At 40.9% G+C, this 24,730-nt stretch overlaps 2 protein-coding genes across 9 annotated transcripts in view; one reads left to right on the forward strand and one right to left on the reverse strand.

The window, feature by feature from the left end:
* Positions 1-24,730, forward strand: part of LOC110969967 (NACHT, LRR and PYD domains-containing protein 12-like) — a 386,884-nt gene that overhangs the window by 208,607 nt on the left and 153,547 nt on the right. For all 8 annotated transcript variants that reach the window (XR_007939128.1, XR_007939127.1, XR_007939129.1 and 5 more), the window contains 2 exons: positions 15,277-15,450; positions 22,366-22,539. Coding sequence is in view for 5 of the 8 variants with exons in the window: in XM_051942204.1 (XP_051798164.1) it covers positions 15,277-15,450; positions 22,366-22,539 (348 nt within the window). In the remaining 3 variants the exon portion in view is untranslated. The remainder of the gene's footprint in view (positions 1-15,276; positions 15,451-22,365; positions 22,540-24,730) is intronic.
* Positions 1-24,730, reverse strand: part of LOC110968364 (NACHT, LRR and PYD domains-containing protein 12-like) — a 290,019-nt gene that overhangs the window by 85,731 nt on the left and 179,558 nt on the right. The gene's annotated exons all lie outside the window — the stretch shown is intronic.

Genomic DNA, 24,730 nt, shown 5'->3' on the forward strand with positions numbered 1-24,730 from the left:
ATGCTATCTGTTCTAGACACAAGATTTAGCTTGACACTAGCTGGTCTGCTTAACAGCGCAATGTGCAAATCTTTGATCACATACATATCCTCTTGTATTTCTTGTTCACCTTTGCACAATGTTTCTTTGCTCATGCCCAACACATTGAGTGGAGTACCACCTGGTCCAAACAATGGTCTGTTTGCCTTACATAACCCTGTCTCATTTTGGTTTATACAGTAGTACATCTTGGCTGGGATAGTAGAAACATCCGCTCCTGTGTCTTAAATCTGACTTTGTGGTTTCTGATCATAAGGTTAGCATACCAAGGATCTGAACCTGCATCTACAGAACCTAAAAACATAGGAGTGACACATTTCTCAGTTTCAATCACATGCACTGACTTTACAGATTTACACACTTTACTGTAATGTCCTCTTTTTCCACATGAATGACAAGTCACGTCCTTTGCTGGGCACTGTCCTTTCCCATGTGTAGGGGTTTTTCCACATCTGTAGCAGAATTTCTCATTTGTTATTTTGGTGTTTGTTGCTTGTTTTGGTTGACCTGGTGACTTGAATGCTGGCTTTTTCTTGAACTTCATCGTTACAGCATCAATTTCCACTTTGTTTTCCCCTCTGATGTCGGTTTGTTGTCTTTTTATGACTTCTGACTGCTGGGCTTGAGTTATTGCTTTCTCCAGCGTCAAATCCTTGTCCATTTGCAGTCTCTCCGCTAAGCTGGTGTCTCTTAGTCCTACAACGAGATGGTCTCTTATCAGTTCATCGTGCAGAGCTCCATAGTTGCAGTTTTCAGCCAAAGCATAAAGCGCGGTGACAAAGGAGTCAACAGTTTCATCAACTTGTTGCACTCTCTGGTTAAACCGGGCTCTCTCGTAGATTATGTTTTTCCTTGGCACAAAGTATGTGTCTAAGGTGTCTCTTACTGCTTGTTACTGATGTCTCTGCACTTCTGATAAAGCTTGACCTCGAAGAATGTCATCCGCTTCATCCCCCATGCAGTAGATGAGCGTGTTTACTTGGTTAGCCTCTGAGCTAAGATGCAAGTTGCTAGCTTGTCTGAATCGTTCAAACCTCCGTATCCACTTTTCCCATTGTTGTGGCTTAGCGAAATCAAATGGCTCGGGAGGCTGAATGGTGAATGTGGCGTTCGGGGGTCGATTGGAATTACCTCTGCTGTTTGCCAGTTGCTGGTGCGAGCGAGACCGCACTAGCTCCCGCTTCTCCTTGTGACATCTTTCAGTCCCGAAAAAGAAGTCACTTTATCGCTCCAAGAACTGCTCCTTTTCTCACCCCGGCGCTCTTACTGCCGCTCCACTTCTGACACCATGTCGTGTTGTTAGGCATAGGTAATCAGGCGACACATTTGTAGAGCTTCACAACAGTTTTTATATGCGTCTGGTTCACAGCCATTCACATTACAACAACCGCTCCAGCACATAACCTTCGGCACTTCCTGCTGAGCCTTTCACAATAAAACAGCTAACACCACACTCCGTGGCCACTTGACGGGTTTTCTGTTGTACGTTTACTGTTTTTGCTGTTGTTTTCGGATTAAATGTGATTAAGTACCAAACTGCAGACATGTTTTCCTGTTAAATATGATTAGGTGACATGTTTCTCCTCCTCTTCTCATCCGTATGTGCGCACCCTAAATGGCATCGGGGGAGATCCAACACTACTCTCAGCTTCACTCCTATGAGGACATCAGGACAGGACAGGGTGTAATCGCCAAATATTGTTCATATTCCATCAGTGTTCTACACGTGTCAATAAAATAATTGTTCACTGAGAAAGCTTTATATCTCCTTATTTAAAATCGGACTCCCCTAAGAATGCAAGATATGGCATCAAAATATGTCTGGTATTTATGTATAAAATCTTTAATATAAGTATAGTTCTTAAGTATAAAGTCATTTGTTTTGTTGTTATTTTTATTAATATAATAGATAATAGATAGATAATATAATAGATTTGACATTCTTTCTTTATCCCACACCTGGGAAATTATTAGCTACAACAGCTAAAACACCAAATCACAACAAGTTAAAAAAACAACAACTAGTAAATTAGTCTGTAAGAACAGAATAATAAAATAAGGGGCTAAATGATCACAGTATGGCAGATTATGAACAGAGAGACTATTTCAAAACTAGGAATTTAACTGAAATATGCAGGTTGAGTTAACTGCAGATTGTATGATATGAAATAAAATCTGGAGTCAGATTTTGTTGGGTCACTTAACAAAATCTGACTCCCCTATTATTTTGGGAATGCAAGAGGTGACAACCTCCAAACTTTCTCAGCTACAACATCTGCACCTCTGCTGCTGTTGTGTGAAGTATCAAGTATGCAGTCATTACAGGAGAGAAGTTGTAGGGGGAGTCAGATTTTGTTGGGCCGCTTAAAATCTGACTCCCCTCTCCTGTAATAACCACTGGAGCGGGGTAGATCCGGCCCGGTGTCGGAGGAGAGGGGGTGCTGGAGACCGGCACCGTGGTGGCGGTCTCGGGGGAGGCGGGTGCGGGGGTCCTGATGCTTCTCCCGATCAAGGGAGGTGGTGGGGGGAGTGCGAGTGGAGCGGCGTTGGTCCGGGTCGGTGCTGGAGCTGTGGAACCCGGCACCGTTGCCTCGGTCTCGGGGTATGCGGTTGCAGCGGTCCTGCCGCTTCTCACAATCAGGGGACCTGCTGCTGCTGGTGGTGGTACAGGAGGTGTGGAACCGGTGGAACCCGGAACCGTTGCATCGGTCTCGGGGAACGCGGTTGCAGCGGTCCTGCTGCTGCTTCTGCTCCCAATCAGAGGAGCTGGTGGTGGGGCGAAGGTCAGGCTCGGTGCTGGAGCTGTGGAACCCGGCACCGTTGCCTCGGTCTCGGGAGACGGAGGAGGAGGAGCTGGAGGACCGGGAGACGTCGGAGGTGATGATCCGATGGAGAAGAGAGGAGACGGCGGGGGTAGAGTCAAGGGAGATGGAACATGATGGAGCTTGAAATCGCCCGGGGTGTAGAGAACCCGAACTCCGGAGACACTCGGCGCGGTCTGCCACTGCCCGGCTCTGAAGCTGGATAAATCCCGCATCACTTGCCGCGTAAGCGTGGCAGCGTCCTGGCCCTCTATATCCCAGCCACGTTCGCTCCAAATCTCTTGGTTGCTAAACGCTTTGTTTCGGGCTGCGTTCTCAATGTGAAGTTCGATTTCTCGTAGTTCTTCCTCGGTAACTCAAAAAAAAAAAAAAAAAAAAGCAGAGAATGATTACGTAAATTGTTTAATTCTAGGAATAATTATTGGAATAACAATAAGGAGAAGAAGAAGAAATACTCACAGGCCTCAAGAAAGTCAGTTGATCTCCTCCGCGCCTATAAAACACAGCTTTTTTTTTTTTTTTTTTTTTAGAAACAACAGATCATCAGAAAAAAAGTGTGTAAAAATAATTCTAAAAATTGCAAACAAGATGAATAAACCATTTACCGTTTTCTATATTTTTTTTGAATTTTTGAAGCTTTGAGTAAAATTCAGCGTTGCTGAATGGATGTTGGAGAAAAACACTGACTCCTCTTTATCTGTTCAAACAAACAAGTGTGATGCGACTTTCGACCCCTGGAGGGGTTTTTTCACACTTTGAGGTCATTCATCCCACACCCCTATCAGTTTTCATCTGCATACGTTTCTATTTAAAATGTTTAACAAACTAAAACAGTTTTTCAAACCATATGTTTTTCTACATTGTTGAAACTTTCCGGTTAAAAAGACTGACGGATCTTATTTTCTGATTGATTTATTTTTAAACAGTCAAATTGTTCATGTTTTTATTAATGATATATTTCAATCAGTTACATCGCACAGTTTTATTTATCCCAGCGGTATATTTTCAACAGATGAACTGCTCAGTTTTATTCTTTTTTGTTAGTTCTTGTTGACCGTCTTGTGTTTATGAACTAACAGACTGTAAAGAAATAAAAAAGAATGTTTTGTTTAACATTCTCCACTTCTCTCCCCCTGCGTCTCTGATAACCCTGTGGTGATTAAGGAGGGGCTTGGGGAGAGATAGGCACACACAGCAGTCACGACGGCAAGCCTGGAAGAGATGCCGGACAACAGCATGGGGTTCAGAGAACGCTATTACAGAGAGAATACAGAAACATTTTTGATTTTCACGGGGTTTCTCTGTCAAAGAATGCTAAAAACTCTGTCATAGGAGGGATGAGAACGCCGAAATTTGTTTTTACACGGACGTCTCTGATTAGATAAATACTTTTGACCGTTAGGACCCGGGAGGGAGGGTGAGGGGGGCGCATCTGCACCGAATAGATAAGCCGCCGAGGGTTAGGGAGACACTTTAGACCTGACTTTGGCGTCCGAGGGGGAGGGTCTTCCGGAATAAACAAAGATCACGTGGTAAAAATACCACGTCATAAGGCGGGACTTCCGGTTTTAAAAGGGGCGGGGGCACCTGTCAAAGTTGTGACGTGGCAGCTTTTGATTGGAAGCTGTCAGTTTTGACAAAAGGTGGTTTATATTACTCTCTGTTCTACCATGAGGACTGCTGTCTTTACCAAGTTGTGCCTCGGTTTTTTTTTTAACTTTCATTGAAGATTTAAACAGGTGTTTTGTTTTGACAGTTAAATTCTTTTCCATAAATCCCTCTCTCTTTTATGTTTTATCATTTTAGATGATGTCTTAACGTGCTTCATATCTGCGGTTCACATCATTGGATCCAATTTTAAAAAAAAAAAAAAAAAAAAAAAAAAAAAAACTCTCTTCTGGCCGGTTTCAAACACGGGGAAACTGTTGCAGCCATGACACAGGTAGGTCAGCTACATTTGATTTTAAATTAAATCTTGCCGCAAAGCTTTTTATAGCTTCAATCAAATGGAAATCATCAGTTAGATATACAAGTTGTTAAACCATGTTTTAGAAAGTGTACAGAATGACAAAGACAGGTTTCTGTAGCTAATATGTGAAGTTTAAATGTTGGAGACTCAATATTCACTGTTAAACCTGTAAAAAAAAAAAACTAACTGATGCAAGATTTTGGTCACTGAGCTCATTAAAGAAGCCAAAATGAAGAAAACGAGAATCCTCCGACCCAAAACTATGGACTGTAATGTATTGGGAGAAAATATGATTAATGGAATTAGTTTCTGCTTAAACAGATGTGTTTTTGGTTGAGCAGTTTGACGGTCTATAACACTGCACTGTAAATAATGTAATGTATTGTGTTATCTTGATGCTTTTTGGCCTTTTTGTGTCATTTCACACAATGTTGTCTTGAAAAACAGCACCTTTAATCCTAAACCTGACATTTTTACTTAATTTAAAGCCATAAAAATGTGAAAATACCAATAAAATATGCACAATCCCAGATTTCACATTAGCCCAGCTGTGTTTAAATGGCAGTGAAGTTTAGCTTCAAATTTATTTCGTTTTAATGGCCGTTCTTTTAGAATATCGACAGTTCCAAGAGATATCCAGCTCAAATTTACATTCTGATATTACACCACACACCTTTAAGAATATTCATCAGTATGAAATAAGAATGAAAATAAGGTCATTCAAATGTGAGATCATCAGTCAAACTGATTCTACAATAAATAACGTCTTCAAGATCTGTAAAGTTAAAGTTTTTTATCTGATTCAGATGTTTGAGATCTTTGATCGAGAATCTGATTGGTGGATGACTTATGTTGCTCATATGTACAATGATTTTTCCAATCAGTATGTTCCTCATTATATTTAACAAGCGATTTATTTCAGTTTTCAGAATTTCATGATGCTTCGTCTAAACCATGGACTCAGCTCAGTTCCTTCACAGCTTTAGTTTTCCTTCTTCTAACACAGAACTGTTCAGGTAACCGACACACACCATCAAAATGTACATTTAAACAGAGTTTATTTATAGATGAAAGAACAACATTCTAAAATATGTTCCCTCAACAAAAAGGCATCTAGTCATCATTTGCTTCCTCACATGCCTCTCTTTAAAAGCTGTAAAATCCCAACCTGCTTTTCTCCAGGTCTTTCCCGGGTGGTCTGTCCGTCTCAGCCGGTCCTGGCAACGGTTGGTTCTGACGTTCTTTTGTCGTGTCGGCTGGAACCTGCCGTTGATGCCTCAAACATGTCCATAGAGTGGTCCAGAGAAGACCTAGACCCTTCATATGTCTATGTGTGGTGGCATATAGAGGAACTGGAAAGTTCCAAACATCCTGATTATGAAGGAAGAACGTCATTGTTATTTAGTAAACTGGAGTTTGGAAACGTTTCACTGAAACTCTCCAACGTGAAACTGTCTGATAAGGGAAAATACAGATGCTTCATTCCTACACTGGGTCGAGGATCTGCTGTTGAACTGGTCGTTGGTGAGTTAATACTGAAAGTTCAAGACTCATAACTGGGATTTGTCAGGTTTTCTAAATGCATTTCTGTGTATGATCAGAATAAAGACTGTAGGAATGAGTCACTGCTCCAGTTTTAGGGTTTGTTTGAGTGCAGGTCAGACGGAGTGAGAGATTTTACAGTCAGTGTTACGACGGTGGGATTTGGAGAGCCCAGGTGCAGACATGACAGACAGGCAACCGGGCATGATAAAAAGGATTTATTAATCAAAACTACTACAAAACAGAAAACAGGACTGAAGTGGCTAGAGGGAACTAAACGGTGGTAAACAGCAGTGCTACAAAATACTCGCACTTGGGAGAACAAATGACCAACGGCAAAAACAAACTGAAGTCCATCCAAACTATTGAGTCCAAAAAAGGTTAAATCCACAAAGGGGGGGAAAAGCTGAGTAGTCCATTAAACAGGTGTAGTCCAGAGGTGTAGGGAAAGCGGAGGAGCAGGGTCTATGATGAAGTGAGTGTCCAACAATGAGCCAGCAAAGACTGAGGGAAAGGGCAGAGCTTAAATAGCAGAGGGGGGGACCAGGTGGATAGAGTTGAGCTGATTGCATCAGCTGACAGTAATCAGTAGACAGGGTGCAGCAGACAGGGGGAGCCAGAACAAAACAACTAGGGAGGAAAAATGGGAAAAGGAGGGAAAAAAGGGCAGGAACTGGGACACAATCATAACAGTCAGTTAACTGATTGATCCACATTGCAGCAGTTGTACCTCAGGTCGGTTGTTTCTTTTTAATCCAAGTCATCATCTCTGTGGAGGTGATGACCATTGTTTTGATCAGATAAAATAAAGCAGAACATGAACCACTGAAACTCCTCCTCTGTAGGAAAACGGTACAAAGGCATCACAGCAGCAGCATTTTACAATCCAGAACTACTTTATAGCACCAGAACGTTCAGTTTATACACAATCTAACAGATTTTTGGTATCGCAGAGCAAATATAATGAGAAACTATGGCATTGAATGGTTAGGTAGACATTATAGAGCTTACACATACATATACTATTTGTCAACCATAAAGCAGGTTTTCATGAGTTTCAGAATAACTCGTGGCTTAATTCAGATCTCCTTTAGCCCAGAGTTTCTCCATTTAATTTACAGATTAATGCAAACACCTGAAGTTTAAATGGACAATATTTGCCTCTTATCCATCAACCCTCAATGTAAGCACATTCCCATGTTATTATAGTTTGGAACACTAAAGTCTCTCAATTGCAAAATAATTCAGATTCTTTATTGTGGCTCCTGATTGCACTCCGTTTTAAATCATCCTTCAGATGAATCTAGAACTTGACTGGAGTCCACTGTGGCAAACTGAACTGACTGGACATAGTTTAAGTTGAAGGAAGTTTCTGTTGTTGATCAAACCATGGTGAGGTAAAGATCAGAGAAGAGAGAATAAACTATTTCAATCAGTTGTCCAACCAAACTGATGAAATGAGAAAGTTCTGTTTAAGGAAGCCAACGGTTAACAGAGTTTGTCCAAGAAGCCTTGAAGCTTCAACTACAACCCAAAGGGCTTCTACAGAGTCCAGATATGTTTTATTAGAGAGATTTCAGTTTTTGATTCTTATTAAATTTTTTAAAAAAAATCTAAAAACGTGTTTTCACTTTGAGTTCAAGAGTTATTGAGAGTGTATTAATAGAGAAAATGGTTATTTTTTTCTTTTTGAAATGAAATCTACATTCTGATTCAACTAAAATGTGTCATCAATGATGTTTGCTTGTGACATATCACAAACACATTTCTAATCAGTACATATTTCCCATTTATTTTGTTGCTTTACTGTTCATATGTTAGATGAGGCAGGATTCAGCAACCAGGTAACCCACATGTTTCTTTGTTTTAAATTCTCAATCTAATAACATAACTGAGAATGCAGATTAGTTCTTGTTTCAGGTGGACTCTGTAGCTCCTTTAAAACCTCCATGTCAGTCTTGATTGTAGGTTTCTTTCAGAACATCATTAAGAACGCAGTTTTACTTTAGAGGAACGTGATTTTTCAGAGACAGAGTTCTAATTACATGTGCAAACACAGGAGTCTGAACACTTCCTGTTTTAAGGAGGTTGTTAGAAAACATTCATCCAGTGCTGGTAAAGTTGTGAGATAGTTCTGTCCTTCTTTTCTATTGTCTGATGTTTCCCTTCTTACCTTCAGGTACTGATCCATTTCCAGTCATCAGTATAGCAGGACTTGGTAGAACCAGCGGCTCAGTGGAGTTACAGTGTAAATCTGCAGGCTGGTATCCAGAACCTGAGGTGTTGTGGCTGGATGCTGAGGGAAACCTCCTCTCTGCTGAACCTACAGAGACAGTCAGAGGTCCTGATGGCTTCTATGCTGTCAGCAGCAGAGTGACTGTGGAGAAGAAACACAGCAACAACTTCACCTGCAGAGTCCAGCAGAACCACATCAACCAGAGCAGAGAGACTCTGATACAAGTTACAGGTAGTCTGTATTCAACTTGACAAAATCCACTGTTCAGTTCATAATAAATGCCTCATTATTCCATGTTTTATCGTTTCAGATGATTTCTTTAAGGTCCAGTCCAGTTACACCTCGACTATAGTCGGTTTAACTGCTGCCTTCATCCTGTTAATTCTAACAGTTGTTATTTTTGTTCACACAAGAAGACAAAAGAGTAAGTCACATTAATGTAAAACTCTTGACCTTTGTAAAGTATTGAAGCTTTAATGGAAACTGTGATATGAGAGATTTTAATTCATCACACACAACTGTCCAGACTGTCGTTCTTTCTATATTTAAATACTGATGATTTTATTTCTATTTATATTTAGGGAAAAAGAAGACTTTGGTTAATCAAAAAGAAGAAGAGCTTGAACGAGTAAGTAACAAAACAGAAGTTTGACTGCTGGTAGAGGGGAAAAGACACAAGATCAGGTGATGACAGAAAGTAAAGTCAAGTTTGATGTAAACAAACAAGCAAGGAATAAAGGAAGAAGGTTTGTGTCTCTAAAGCAGATCAGATGTCGGTATTCAAGCTGTGACAGGAAGACAAGTAAAGAATCTGGACAGTGGAGGAGAAAAACCAGATGTAGTTTATCAGTGAACAGAGAAAGTGGTTCAAGCAGAAACAGAAGAACTTTAGCAAACTTCAATGGAGATAAAAGAAAGTTTCTATTAAATAGAAACTCACAAGTTTCTATTTAATAACGAGATATTTGTTGTAACCAAAGAGTGTGAACCTGAACAGACGATCAGTAACTAAGAACAGGAGTCAAAGAAGCCGTAAAAAGAAGTTAATGGTTGTACGTAAAGAAACAGCAGCTTCTGGATGAAAAACACAAGATGGAGACTGAACTGTAGATTCTGGAGTAAAACCTGGAAACTAACAACGTCTGAGATCTCTGGAATATTGATGAAGGTTCAGTAATTCTGATTTTACCTGCAGCAGGAGAGAATTAATTCAGAAACCAACAATCAGCTCCAGCAGGAGAGACAGAAAAATGAGACCCTGAAGAATCAGTTGGAAAAGGTAAATCTCATCGTCATCATCTTCATAAAGTAACTTAATAAAACCTCAACTTTTTCTGGAATATTGATGAAAATTCAGTAATTTTGACTTTAACTGCAGAAACAGAAAAATCTCCTGCATTCGATGGGTGCTGATGTTAATTTTAGTTCTTAATAAATGTAAAGTTTGATCTACTGTTGATTCTAACAGTTACAGTTTACAGCAGAAGTGAGAACAAAACTGTGTAAAATAACTTAAATGTCAAATCATTCACAACTGAATCACTTCTAAGATGAACAGTCTCGTGTTTTCTGCTCTGTGAAATTAAAAACTATCAGTCTCACTTTAAAGTCAGAACATGTCTTTCTTTACTTGCAGTCGAAGATCAAGCAGGAGAAATGGAAACTTGAGAACCTGAAGTACGAGCTGGAAGAGGTAAATCTCACCATCATCACCTTTTTAAATAAAAAAAACTGACATATCCACTGATCTCTGTCTCACCGTGATGTAATGCTGATAAATGAAGCAATGTTCACTTTGAACAGAAACAATGATTTTTATAAACATCCACTTTAAATTAGAGTATAAATCAGTGAAAGTCAGTAAAAGGAAGTAAAGTTTGGAAACATTGTGGTGTCACTTCCACTGCAGAAACATCCACATCCATCATTCTGAAAGCAACAATTATCTTCCTAAACCACTAAACTACATTCTCATTTTTTACACAAATCTTTTTTCTCACTAGAATTCTCAGACTGTGACGTTTTAGGAAAAGTTTAGTTTGAAAGAGCCACAAAGTTTCCTGAAGAAGACATAGAACAGAAACAGGAGACCAGGATTCATGTTCCATGTGGAACCTTTATTCTGAGACTTTGGTTTCAGTTTCATTCACTGGTTGGTTAAATTTCTGCAACCAGAACCATGCAGTTAATAAAACACCATGATTTGGGTGAAAATATGAACCTTTCAAAACACATTTGAAGACTTTCCTTCATTTTCTGTTATCAGGTTGACAAGAAATTAAAGAAAAGGTGTTACAGAGTTACCTGAATTAAAATAAGGTGATAAAGTGAATGTTCCAAGCAGCTGGTTAAGAGGAGAACTTACTCACCATCTAAATCTACAGAAACAGAGATTTAAGCAGAACTCAGCTATGTTTCATGAACATGGTTTTAATGACTCTCCAACCAATCAGAAGTCACACATTAATGCCCAGATGTGTTCACATAAATAAACTGCTTGTTGAAACCTGAAGCCGATGAAGACTGAGAGAAAACTGAAGACACTGATCCAGAACAAGATCCAGGAGGTTCATGTTTTCTCTCAAATCACTGATCTGCTCTCATCTCTCTTCTCTTTTCATATCATACTGGTCTGTTGTTGAGACCAAAACAACCTCAAATATCCAGAAGAACAAGAAAACAAACAGCTGTTTCCAGTTTCAGCTTCAGTTCCACTGTGATCTCTGATTCTGAGTTTATTTTTCATGTTTGATTAAAAATATGAAACTAGTTTCCAGACAAAGTGGAACAAGTTTGACATCAGTTCCTTCTAAGGTGGGCGTTCTTCTTTAAAACCAGAATCACCATTGTTCCTAAACTGTCTTTCACCAGATAAAGGTTTTTAATCTTTTGATGTGTATTTAAAGTTGTTTTTAAGAACTGTTCTCAGCATTAGTTATGCCATTTCTCATTTTTTCCCACACTGTCTTTGTCTTTCACTGGTTTTTACTGATTGTTTACTACTGCAGGCTAAATTAAAAACTCTAGAATAGGGAGAGGGAATAAAACCTGAGAGAAAACCAGAATCAGGGAAGGTGATTATTGGCCTTGACCAGTTGGGTCAGAGGAGGGATGATGGAGGTGGGGAAATTCACACCCCAGTGGCCACAGACCTGTAATATCAGGTGATTTCCTTCCATTGGAGCAACTTCAGGTTCAGTGTCTAACCAAAGACCCTGATGGAGGGACCAGGGACTGAACCACCAACCTGCTCTATCATCTGAGCCACAGCTGCCCTGTGGCTGTAAGGTTACACCTACTTTATATTTTCTACAGTAGCTTCCTGTCAGCTTTATTTATATGGGAACAACTACTAACATCTAGAGTTGACCAAAGTGCTGTAGCTGGTAACTATCCGGCTGTAACAGAACTAAGTGGAACAAGCTATCTGTTCATAAAAGAGAATAAAACTGTACAATGCAGTAAAAAAAGACAGATTTGGACAACAAGATCTAGGATTGAAGTTTGTCTGTAAAAGGAGCAGATGCTGTACCTTTGAGGTTGAAGTCTCCTTGTTCTTTTCTCTGTCCATCATGTTCATGATGATACAGTGGAAAGAAAATCAACCAGAGGAGAGGTTAAAAAATACAATTCATTTACACAAAAGGTCTGAGCCTTGACTCTGCAGGCAGAAAGCATGATCATTTTAACACGCATACACTACCAGTCTAAAGTTTGGACACTCCTTCTCATTTTAGAATATTGGCAGAGTGTCAGTCATCTTCCAGTGTCCTTCCCTTCTGGTCATGTCCATCCACTGTGATCATCCTACCACGTCTAACTATGATTACTGGGACCATTGATCGCTCTGATCATTCAATAGATGACAACTTTTTAAATTCTGCTTTCTCGTGTCCAGTTGCTAAGACGATGTGTTCTCATTTAAAGTCAGCAGAACAGGGAGAACACTAGAAACACCCTTCTAGCAAATTATCCAACAACCTCCACCACGCCAACAACACAACTGTTCATTAACTGCTGACATATTCTTTGACTTTATCAGGTAGCCACGACGATGTCAGAGGACCTCAGAAACATCCTGGATGATCTGGATGATGATGACCTCCATAAATTCCAGCAGTTCCTGCAGGAACCCAACGATGTTCCAGACATCCCAGCCATCCAAGAGATCCAACTACAGACACCAGACAAGTGTAAAACTGTGGATGTGATGGTGGAGACTTGTGGACTTCAGGGAGCTGTGCAGGTGACCAGGGTGGTTTTAGAGAAGATCCACAGGAAGGATCTGCTGCAGACGTTTCCTGCCAGCAGATCAGGACCAGAAGGTCAGTCACAAGACAAGAACAACATGATATCATTTCAGTCAGAAAGATGCATGATGGTGCTGCTACCGTTTGATAGCTCAGGTTCTGTCAGTTTCATGTAAGGTCAGTTCTTCTGTAAAATCTACTGATCAACCCTACTGACTGAATGCTGCCCCCTGCTGTTTAAACCTTGCTATAAAGTCATTCAATTATCCTACTGTCAAGCATATTTGCTCTACTGAAACTGTACTCATTTTTATTGTTTTGAATATTCTGCACTATATCTGCAATGCCATTTTATCTCATGGTCATGTTTACATTTCACTCAGTTCTGCTTATCTTAGTTCTTAGTTGTTGCTTGGTTCTAGTTTTTCTTCTGTTGTCACTAGATTACTTGAGTTTTGCTTTCTAGTTCTTAATTTACTTAATTTTTGCCTTTTTAAATTGTATTTTTTACATTACATTTCTAAATTTATCTACACTACCAGTCTAAAGTTTGGCCACACCTTCTCATTCAGTGCCTTTTATTTATTTGTATTATTTTCTTCAATATCGATTCATACTGAAAATGAGCACTTTTTTGTTTACAATATAATTCCAAATAAATTCTTTTACACTTTTGATATCTTCAGTATTAATCTAAAATGTATAAGCAAAAAGCATTGAATGAGAAGGTGTGTCCAAACTTTTGACTGGTAGTATATATATATGTGTGTATATATATATATATATATATATATATATATATATATATATATATATATATATATGCCTGCCACATCATTTTTTCTCTTTGATTTTGGGGTGTCTTGAATTTAGCCCTCTTGGGGGGTTGATAATTTTCATTTCCATCAAACAATGTGGCACTTTTCATTCCTAACACATTATCCAGTCCATATCAATGCAAATATCCAGTTAGTTTTTTTCCCCGTATTGAAATATGAATTTTCAAAGTGTTCCTTTAATTTTTTTGAGCAGTGTGTGTGTGTATATATATACACACTATATTTAAATCGATTCTTGGTGTGTCATTTACATATTGAAGAATTGACAACAAAACTGACTTTGAAAATACTAAAATTAGTTCTGTATGAGCTGACCTTCTGTGGAAGCAAAGCATGTCCCACCTGTTCTTACCAAATTATGAGTCGATCAGACAGTTTCTGAAGATTCTTCATTCATACTGTTTAGCTGGGATTGGTCCTGCATTTTACAACCAGAGGGAAGCTGACCAATCAGCTCTCAGTAAGGGCAGAGCAATGTTGTTGAAGCAGCTGCATTCCAAATCACAAACCTTTAAATTTAAATACATAATACAGGTGACCTCACCAAGTATTCACTGTGTCCTGCAGTGTTCATACAATTAGAACATATTACTTCATAATATGGAGCCTTAAACTGTGACTATCCCAGTCTGTAGTAATGTGATGTCATCTGACTGTGAGTCTCAGCAGCTCAAACTTATTTCTATATCCACGACACACTGTTAAGTGCGATGACTGTTCATAGAATGTGGGTCAGAATGGCCAGAAAAACATGTTAGTTTTCATTCTACAAAATCAGTTTGAATGCTGTAGGACATCTGGGTATTTCTGACATACTACATTTAACAGAACATGAACTGGGATGTACTACATCTTTTTCTGTGTGTACCATCTGGTATGTATGTAGTACTATGTAACATTACGTTCTACTTTTAAACCATCAACAACCCCCCAGCGACCTAAAACAACACAGAGAAGTGTTGTGCAAAAAGTCGAGGAAACTTCCCTATCTCCGTACTGTCCATCCATCCAAATTCCTATCCTGTTTTCTCTGATAGTTAACCTTCTGGGTAGTCCTTCAGCTGAGTTGCCCTTTCAGTCAGTTTTTCAGTCACTTTCCTCCAAATGATCAGAGTAAGTTGCTGCATTATGTGTAGAGGTTAGGATGAAACCCCCAGTAATATGTTTGGACATGTACAATTCCCATTCACTAGAATAACCTTTTTGAAGCATTAAAAATCCCACACACAATTGGTACCTTTTTCCATGCAGAGAGAAGCATCAATCTGTTCCACTGTCTAAATGAACTGAACGATGTTTCTCTAGTGGAGGAGATCCAACAGTCCCTGAGATCAGGACCTCTGTCGACAGATGAACTGTCTCCTGCTCAGTGGTCAGCTCTGGTCTTCATCTTACTGTCATCAGAAGAACATCTGGATGTGTTTGACCTGAAGAAATACTCTGCTTCAGAGGAGGTTCTTCTGAGGCTGCTGCCAGTGGTCAAAGCCTCCAAGAAAGTTGTGTAAGTAGTTGGAGACTGAAGATACTTTTTTCATTTTGCTGCTGTTTCATCAGTATAATCTGCTTTTTGTCTCTTCAGACTGAGTGGCTGTAATCTGTCAGAGAGAAGTGGTGGAGCTCTGTCCTCAGTCCTCAGCTCCCAGTCCTCCAGTGTGACAGAACTGGACCTGAGTAACAACAACCTTCAGGATTCAGGAGTGGAGAGTCTTTCTGCTGGACTGGAGAGTCCACACTGTAAACTGGAAGCTCTCAGGTCAGGACTCATCAACCTGTTCAACTGATGACCATTTAAAATGTGTTTTCATTCATAATGAGCAGAACAGCTGAGGTGGGAGGTTTTCTGTATTTGTAAGACTCAGATCAGTTGTGTTATTGACCTTTGGCATTAGTTCTCTTAATGAGGCCTCTTCCACTACAGGAACTGAACAACCTGGAACCTGCATCACAGAACCTTTAAGAACCTGTGAATTCTTGGTTCCAGGTTGTGTTTTAGTTTCGACTGTTTTCCCAAAATAGAATGTTTCAGATAGACATTGATGAAAAGGAAACACCAGAACAAACATTTCATGTTCACGCTTGAAATTGTTTATGGATCTTCTCCAGGTTGTTTTCTCCTGACTAGATCCTTTCTTGTGTTGTTTCTACTCTCAGATGTTCATCTCTTTGGATAAAAACGTCTGATGAAGGAAACTGTAGAATGTTGAGTTTGTTCAATGACTGAACTCAGTGCAGTTCAGCTGGTGGACAGTTGGACTGTTGTTTACATTCTTATTTGAGGTTCAGGTCCAATTCCTTCTCACCATTGGAGCCCAAACAGCCACTGAAGCAGTGTTGTCTTCTGTCTTCACTGAGCTCAAAGGGATCCTCAGTTCAGATTGTCTTGATCTACTCTTATGGTGCATAGAGATTTGGGGTGCTTGCTAACAGCAGAGGTGAGAGGGTGCAGGTAGGAAGGTCTGAGCGCCAAATAGAAACAGACAGACTGGTAAAGGAAAGGAGGCCGTTAAAGAGGCAGTGGAGGAAGGCATCAGAAGAAGAAAGGATGGAAATTAATGTGTTGCAGGAGGAACTGAGAAGCTGGTTAGCAGCATTCAGAAGGGCAGAACACCTTAGGGAGAAGAGAAAGAAGAACGTGCAAGATTAACATTTTTTAGGAACCCTTTTAAGTTTGTGAAGGGCATGTTTAATCAGGAACACGGAGAACAACTTATGGCAACAAAGTCAGGTTGAAGAGTATTTGAAGTTGACTTATTCCAATTCAGAGGAGAATGGGAACATAGGTCTTCCTCCTGACATGTCACCATTGGGGGAAATGTGTCAGGAGATGGATGTTAGCCTACTGAGATGGAGAGAAGTTGTGGAGGTGGTCAGACATGCAAGGGCTTCTTCATCCCCAGGGCCTAATGGAGTCTCCTACAAGGTCTACAAGAGTTCACCTGGCATCTATAAGATACTTTGGAGACAGTGGCAGTGGGCAGGTCTGTTTGACCTGTGATGGGGTTAGGCGTCCCAGCCACCACGAGTCTCCCTGTCTAAGTGAGCATGCCACATAGACAGTAGGTTATTGTAGGGCTTGTCTACCTACGCATGTAAAGCCTGGACCCGGCAGACTGCGTGGAGGAAACCACTAGACTGGTTCAACGGGCATGAAGGTGGGCCCAGCAAGCGTTGTGGAGCACAAGTAGGGCACAGTGAGACACGTAGAACACTGTGGTCATCCACTGCATCCCGACCCATCTCCAGCCGTCTTGACTCTGTCTTGCCACTGGATTCAGATGGGCTGGGACGAGAGAGTGAGGCAGACAACATTGCGCAACTCTCCCTCACTTTAATCAAACTCACGCGCAAGTCATCTTCACCACCTCCCACTCTTTTCCCCTCTTCCCCCCACCTAATTATAGTGAAGATGGTCATCTCTTATCAAAGAGGACGAACGACGACTTTGGAGACATCTGAGAATAGTCTGGGAGAAACACAGTGTCATTCAAGAGCATGGCATAGGACAGGAAGTGTTTTCATCTCAAAGGAGAAGGATTCGTCAGACCTCAGCCAGTTTTGGATGATTTTTCTCCTAAATGTTGAGGGAAAGATTTTCTTCAGGATTGTAGCTCAGAGGTTGGCTAGTTACTTAGTGAGGAATAGTCTGATCGATTCTACAGTGCAGAAGGCAGGGATACCAGAATTTTGTGGGTGCTCGGAGCAGAATAGCATGATTTAGTATCAGATTCAGACAGCTGAGAGGGAAAGTAGCGACTTGAATATTGTGTTTTTAGATCTGGCTAATGCCTTATTTGGAGTTAGCAGTGTGTGTATATATATATATATATATATATATATATGAGAGAGAGAGATATTTAAGTGTGTGTATGTATATAGGTATACATAAATATGGTGTTTATAGAGCTACTGGGGAACAGGAAAGTGCTTGTACTACTTTGAGTGGGACACAAGTATTGTGTGGAAGTGAATGGTGGTGCTTCTGCAACTTTGCCACTGTGGCAGTATAAATGGGGTGTAAACCAGGGAGTGCACAGTTTCAGTCTTTTTCTTTTGTGGCTGACTACCTCTCCAGCTTTGGAGAAGACCCGCTCACATGGCACAGATGTTGCTGGCATGTGGAGATACTTTTTGGTCATCTTGAAGAGGTTTGGATACAGTTTGATGTGATGCCCAGAAAGTGAGCAGGTCTTCTCCTCTGCAGAGGTAGGGCTCAGATAGAAACCTTAAACTCTCACAACTCACAACACACTTTGAACCACTCAAACGACTCTCTTTACGTACCTATCTATAACCTATTCTACTTTATGTGTCGTGTGTTTCTATGAATGAGTGAATGAATGTGTGTTGTGTTTGTGTGAATATGTGTATTTATCTCTGAGTGTTATTTAGTGTATGAAATGTATAGAAAATCTATTTAAATTTAATTCTACCTAAATGTGTACTCTCCCTGACTTCTTTCCAAATGACAAATATCCTAGCGTAATCTCCTCTCAGAAACCCACAGTTTGAGGAGTGAATCAGACCACTTTTAAGACCTGAACAGACTGAAATGTCCAACCCCTTCAAAATTCCCACGAAGCACCACCATATACAGTCTGAGCACCGCAACACATGCTGTGACATAATGAGGCTTCGCTCTCGGTAGTCACGTGATTGTGGGCATGTTGAAGCATCGGAACACTTTGGCTGTGTCCGAAATGGCATACTAACGTACTACATACTACATTCTCAATGAGTATATACTGTATACTATGTACTATAAGTATGATTAGAATGCCGACCGTTCACACTGTTGTATGGGAGACGCCAGCGTGTCGTCATTTGCTGTGGTCACGTGGTACAAGACTGCTACTGGTTGGCAAGAACTGGCAGTAACATAACGGCTTGCTACGAGAACGGTATCGGGTTTGAAACAAATACGTAAAGTTATCGCTTTTCATGAATGAAATTGCACATGTATTTACCACAATGGTAATAGCGTGTGTAGTTGTTGGTTGTACGAAGCGTTTTGAGAAAGGATCAGGCTTGAAATTTCACCGAATACCGATGTCAGGAGAGAGAAGATGGCGGTGGCTTCAGCCGTCAACAGGAAAAATTGTACCCCAGTAAGCAGCAGAGATCGTGTCTGTGGCTCCCACTTTTCTTCAGGTAAACTATTCAACAGTTTAGCATGTTTAGTATGTCCAACTTTGAGCTTATTTACCAAAAGATATTGATTTAGTGTCGCATCCTTCGCGTGAAGCAATCTCTACACTTTCGGTTTGGTTCAGTGTTGTCATGTGTTACCGATTGATTTTTAGGCTATGAAAGTATACTAAAGTCGAATGAAGCATATTCAATAACATCTCCTTAAGCCAGCAGCCTCCTATTTGTAACCATATTTGTTTCTGTATGCGTCTAGCGATCGTTTTTTAGAATTGTCCTATTTTCGATCACCAATGCTGTGGGTCTGTTACTGTTACATAGAAGCCATACTGCAGACAAAAAATACAGCAACTTCTTGACGTTTCTTTGACATCTTGTTGAAGATTAACAGAAGACATATTATTTTTAATTCATAATTATATATTTTTGGGTGGGTGAACTGCCCAGCGGTGTCAATCAATTAAAAATAAATGTCGGTGAAGGAAATGTCGGGTCACAATGAAGGATCGTCAACCCACCCAGTCTTCAAATTGTAGGGATCTGGCAAGGTTTTACCGTTTCCCTGATATCTCAGCTTACTCGCGTATATTTGTCGGGCCTCAGGTGATAAGGATTGAGCATAATCGGACAATTTCACGGAAGGATAGTTATCAGCCATTGTTCCTCTGGTTCCTCTTGCCAACCAGCGCGGTAATCACGTGACTCCGTGACGTCACTGTTTGTAAACACTGGCGTCTCCCTCCGTTTCCCATAATGCATTTCAAACCTCCGACGACAAAAACCGGAAGTACGGCTATCAAATATCTCGGCTGAATGCCGGCTTCAGGTCGATTTTACGCTAACAAACAGTCGCATAATTAATGTGGCAATTTCAAGCCGGCACTCCAATGCAGTTATTAGCCAGATTATGCGAATCGTTTCAATTGTAGCTGCAGGCTACTGGAGGTAGCTGCTACTTATTCTGTATGCAAAGCGAGCTGCTGCAACTAGCTGCTAGCATTCAGTAGCACGTTGTGAGGCGTCTGACAAATTTAAAACGTTGGTCAGAAAACGCCTATTTCTCAAATCTGTGGGGTGATTAGGATGACTACTTAACCACATAAAATAAAATAAAAATCGCCGCGGTCCGGCCACATATCCCACGGAGGCTTGCATTTTGGTGGATAGCTCGCAAAGCATTATGGGGCGGTTGAGTATGACTAGTGTGGTCACCGCGCATACTTAAAAATTTTCCGGATATAGTATACATCCGGGTATTTCTCGCGTACTCAATCTATTCATACTATCCAGTGTGAACGCACTACATACTTATTTTTGACGTCACATTTAGTATGAGTAGTACGTTAGTATGCGATTTCGGACACAGCCTTTCACTTCAAAAGCTCAGCACTGTGTGGAGCAAACTGGCTGGAATGTAACATCACTCACAGTTGGTTCTTGCATCTTAGATGAAGTCTGCTTGTATAGTCTCTGTCTGTGGTGAGCTTGGCTGAAGTAGTGAAATAATTTAGCAATTAGTGGTTAGCATTAGCAAGTAACACTGGACAAATCTGGTGAGCTGGCTTGTATAGTTTCCTTGTCAGTGGTAAGTTTGTTGTGGACATGGTAGTAGTCTTGCAGCTAACATTAGCATTTAGAGTTAGCACTAGCGAGTTTGGAGAATCGATAAATATAGTTTCTTTGTCACTTTTTAGCAGTTGGCACTAGGTATTCAGCATCTTGCACTAGCGAACTGGTAGCATCAGCACTGCTCACTACCTGGAGCATCTCCTAAATGGGCCTTGGTCAGTTGAACGTGGCAGTGCTGTTTGGATTGTGTAGGAGCAGTGTGAACTGGCACTAGGGGGGTGAATCTGGGATGCCAGAGTTCATCCTAGCCTTATGGAGGTGTTGTGGGACTAATTAGACGAAACACTGTTGCAGGGAGGTTTCCACCTGATGATCCCCAGAGATGTGTTGGTAATCACTGCTCACTGGTGTGTACAGTAATAATAATGGATTAGATTTATATAGTAGTAGGACTCAAAGCGCTTCACAATGGATCCATTATTCATTCACTCACATATTCTCACTCTGGTTGTGGTAAGCTACATTTGTAACCACATTTGTAGTGACCGACGGAAGCGTGGCTGCCAATCTGCGCCTACGGCCGCTCTGACCACCACAAATATTCACACACATTCATACAGCAGTGTGAGAGCAGCACTGGAGGCAAGGCAGGTAAAGTATCTTGCCAAAGGACACAACAGCACATGACTAGGCGAGAGCGGGAATCGAACCGCCGACCCTTCATTGGACGATCCGCTCTACCACCTGAGCCACAGCCGCCCCACAGTGATGGGTCAGGGATCCTAAGTCCTTCACTGAGTGGCGCATCCTTCTTGTTTGTAGCACAAGTGTCCTGTGTTTAAAGTAACTGTTTAATTAGCTGAGTCCCATCATCTAAAGTGTTGGTGAAGGATAGAACATCCATCCCACCTGTGGTGAGGTTCATGGTCTCTCTGCTCTGCCTGAAGAGGAGCTACACCCTCATAGGGACCCTATGACCTTTTTCAGATGTGAGGCTGTTGAAAGGTTGTTGGTTCCTTTCAGACTGTAGGGACTGAGAGCCAATCACTGGACAGCAGAGTGTCTCCTGAGACTGAGAGAGAATGAAGAGTCCAGCTCACTGACACTATGAGGAGTCCAGACTTCATCAAAAGTGGAGATAAAGAGTTTAAACACATGAGTTTGAAGATCCTTAGTTTGGTTCCAGTGGGATTCATGTGTCAGTGAAAACCAAAGCATGAGTCTCAACAGCACAAGTAGAAGTGAAGGAACCTGAAGAACAAGGACTGGAGATCAGAAGATGTTTGTTCTATAGCAACGTCAGAGATGTAACAGAGTCTGACCGTGATTTAATCGCTGCCATCAGCATAGAGTACGCTATTTTTCATATTGAAAAGAAGGAAAAAGTCCAAAGTGTGACTTGTCCAAGTGTGTATCCTGATTTGAAGCCAACAGACCAACTTTGGGGTATTTTAAAGACAAAGGTAGAGCAACACAAACCCTCCAACAAAGAGCAGACGAAGACATAGTCTCTGAAGATGGAGGAACATCTGTACAGAAATGTGGTTTCTTCATGCTGAGGAGGATTAAATGTGTCATCAAAAATAAAGGTGGACAAAGAAAGTAGTGAAAAAATCCAACATTCTAATGACAGCAATGAAAGATGTACTGACCTTTATTGGATTAATTTCTTGCTGTTTGGCCTGTGTTCTTCATTTAGGAAATCTAAACTGTCAGTTTGTTTTTAATCAGATCAGATACTTTACTGCTCAGCTTCAAAGTAATTTGATTACTGTAATGTGCTCCACTTTGGATTATTTTCACATTTAAATCATATTGCAGAGGACTGTCCTCAGCGCTGCTGTATTCTGGATATAGTGGAATGTATTTGTTGTTAAATTCTCTGCTGTCTTTTAAACAGGACAGAAAATACTGTACTTAATGTTTACTTATTTTCTTCTCTTTGTCTCTTTAGACTTAATAACTGTAATCTGTCAGAGAGAAGCTGTGGAGCTCTGTCCTCAGTCCTCAGCTCCCAGTCCTCCAGTGTGACAGAGCTGGACCTGACTAACAACAACCTGCAGGATTCAGGAGTGGAGAGTCTTTCTGCTGGACTGGAGAGTTCACACTGTAAACTGGAAGCTCTCAGGTCAGGACTCACACTTTGAAACTGAAAGAAAATGTAAGATTGATTCTTGATTTTCTTGAGACGCATGAAATGTGCAGCAAAATGTATCTGAAAGACAAAGAAGAAAAGAGAGTGAGAAACATCCAGCCAAGTGTTGTCCTTCAGGTTTGTGTTGTTTTGTGTGTGCAGGCTGTCAGGCTGTCTGGTCACAGAGGAAGGCTGTGCTTCTCTGGCCTCAGCTCTGAGCTTCAAGACTTCAAATCTGAGAGAGCTGGACCTGAGCTACAACCATCCAGGAGACTCAGGAAAGAAGAAGCTGAGGGATAAAGAGGAGGATCTACACTGTAGACTGGAAACTCTCAGGTACAGACAGACAGACATTCTCAGGTAGTGATGGTCCTCTGATACCCGAGGCTTCAACACATGCACGGTAGAGTATCGAGCCACTGTGCCGACGCATGATTTGGTCATGTGACTCGTGACGTTTGAATCACTTCAGTGACGTTTGAAGCACTCAACTGCTTTGAATCACCTGATTGGTTCGGTTTGTTATGTGAATCACTTGGCGGTATTGAGTGTGTTCCGGGATAGGAGAGCCCATAGTGTCGTTTATTTGAATGATTTTCCGCAGAGTAGGTTGGTTTTGTTGCTGCCGTTCATTGCTTTGACAGTTAGTAGTGTATAGCTAGCTATCTAGATAGATAGATAGAGCTGCAGCAGGAGCCAATCAGGAAAAGGTCCTGTGTATAGCATAATTTCCATTTGCTGCCTGATATCAAGGTAACTACGACTGTTAAAAAAACGAAAAGAGTGAAAAGAAGATCTAAGATGGACATAACATCAGAGGACTGGGAACTGATTTGCACCAAAGCCCACACTCAATCAATCAATACCTGATTTAAATTGATATAATACAAATGGTTGTTGAGAACATATACTACACCATTTAAATTAAATAAATTTAACAGCAACATCCCAGATTTATGTGTTAAATGTAATGCGGCAAAGGGAACTTTTATACCATTGTATGTGGGATTGCCCAAAGGTTTAAAAATTCTGGGGAAGATTTAAAAAAAACAATACAAAATATTATTTCTAAAAATATTATAATGAACCTGCTCACTTTATTTTGGGACTTTATCCAAGGTGACATAAGTATACCAAGAGTGAGCGTAAAATAATACAGGTTTCTCAGCAGAATTTTTTTTTCAGCGTAACGGCAGGTTCCTCCCGCACGCGCGCGCAATAGACGGGAACGTGCATGCTCGCATGCGCAATAGACGGGAACAGGTCAATCGACAGAAAGTACGGCTGAGGTGGGGAGACATAAATTAACCTAGATAGGCACTCAGTCGATAAAACAAACGCACATGGCGTTATATGTCAAAATAAACAGCGCAGCGGCCCTAATCACAGTGTTAACCCTTCCTGTTCGGCCCCGACCGTGGGTCAGGAAGCCCAGGGTTAACCCCCTTCACTCATCAGCAGCCGTATAGGCAAAGACACAGGAGCCCAGCCATATCGAAGAACACTGCAGCCTTTATGTCTATCAATAGATGGCTGAACCGCACAGTACCACAACCCAGCAACTACACACCTTCTCTCCTCCTCTACAGAACTGCCGTCTCTCTCGCTCGCGCTGCATTCAGGGTCGCTCGGACATCTCGCTCTCTTCCTCTCTCACACTCACACACGCTGCTCTCTCTCCCTCTCTCATGACGGAGCCACACACTCTCATAACAATATTTTAAACTGATAGCGTAACGGGCCGTTACGACTGCGTAACGGGCCGTTAATCTGCTGGTGAGAACCCTGTAATAGATTCAAGCCTCCTGCATTCTAAAAAATTACTTGCATTTTTTTGGAAAAAACTTGCATACCAAGATTAGTAGACTTGGTGAGGCAGATGTTAATAACCTTTCCTCTAGAAAGAGTGACACGTACGAAAAGGAAGACAGGATTCGTTTGAGAAAGCGTGGGGACCCTTTTTTGCTTTTGTGAAATCCATGAATTTAACAGATGAAAGTGATGAGGTGGAATGAACAGTTGTGATGTAAACCTCGTGGAACTGCCAGAATGAGAGGAATGACAGGATTACCTGCTGTTCTGTATAAAGTACTGTATTTATGCATTTGCATGTATGAGAACATGTTTATTTCTTTTTTTCCCATGTTTTTCTCTTCATTTCCTTATTTTATGAGGATCTGTTTAA

Source organism: Acanthochromis polyacanthus, chromosome 22, assembly GCF_021347895.1.
Source record: "Acanthochromis polyacanthus isolate Apoly-LR-REF ecotype Palm Island chromosome 22, KAUST_Apoly_ChrSc, whole genome shotgun sequence".
NCBI classification, from domain to species: domain Eukaryota; kingdom Metazoa; phylum Chordata; class Actinopteri; family Pomacentridae; genus Acanthochromis; species Acanthochromis polyacanthus.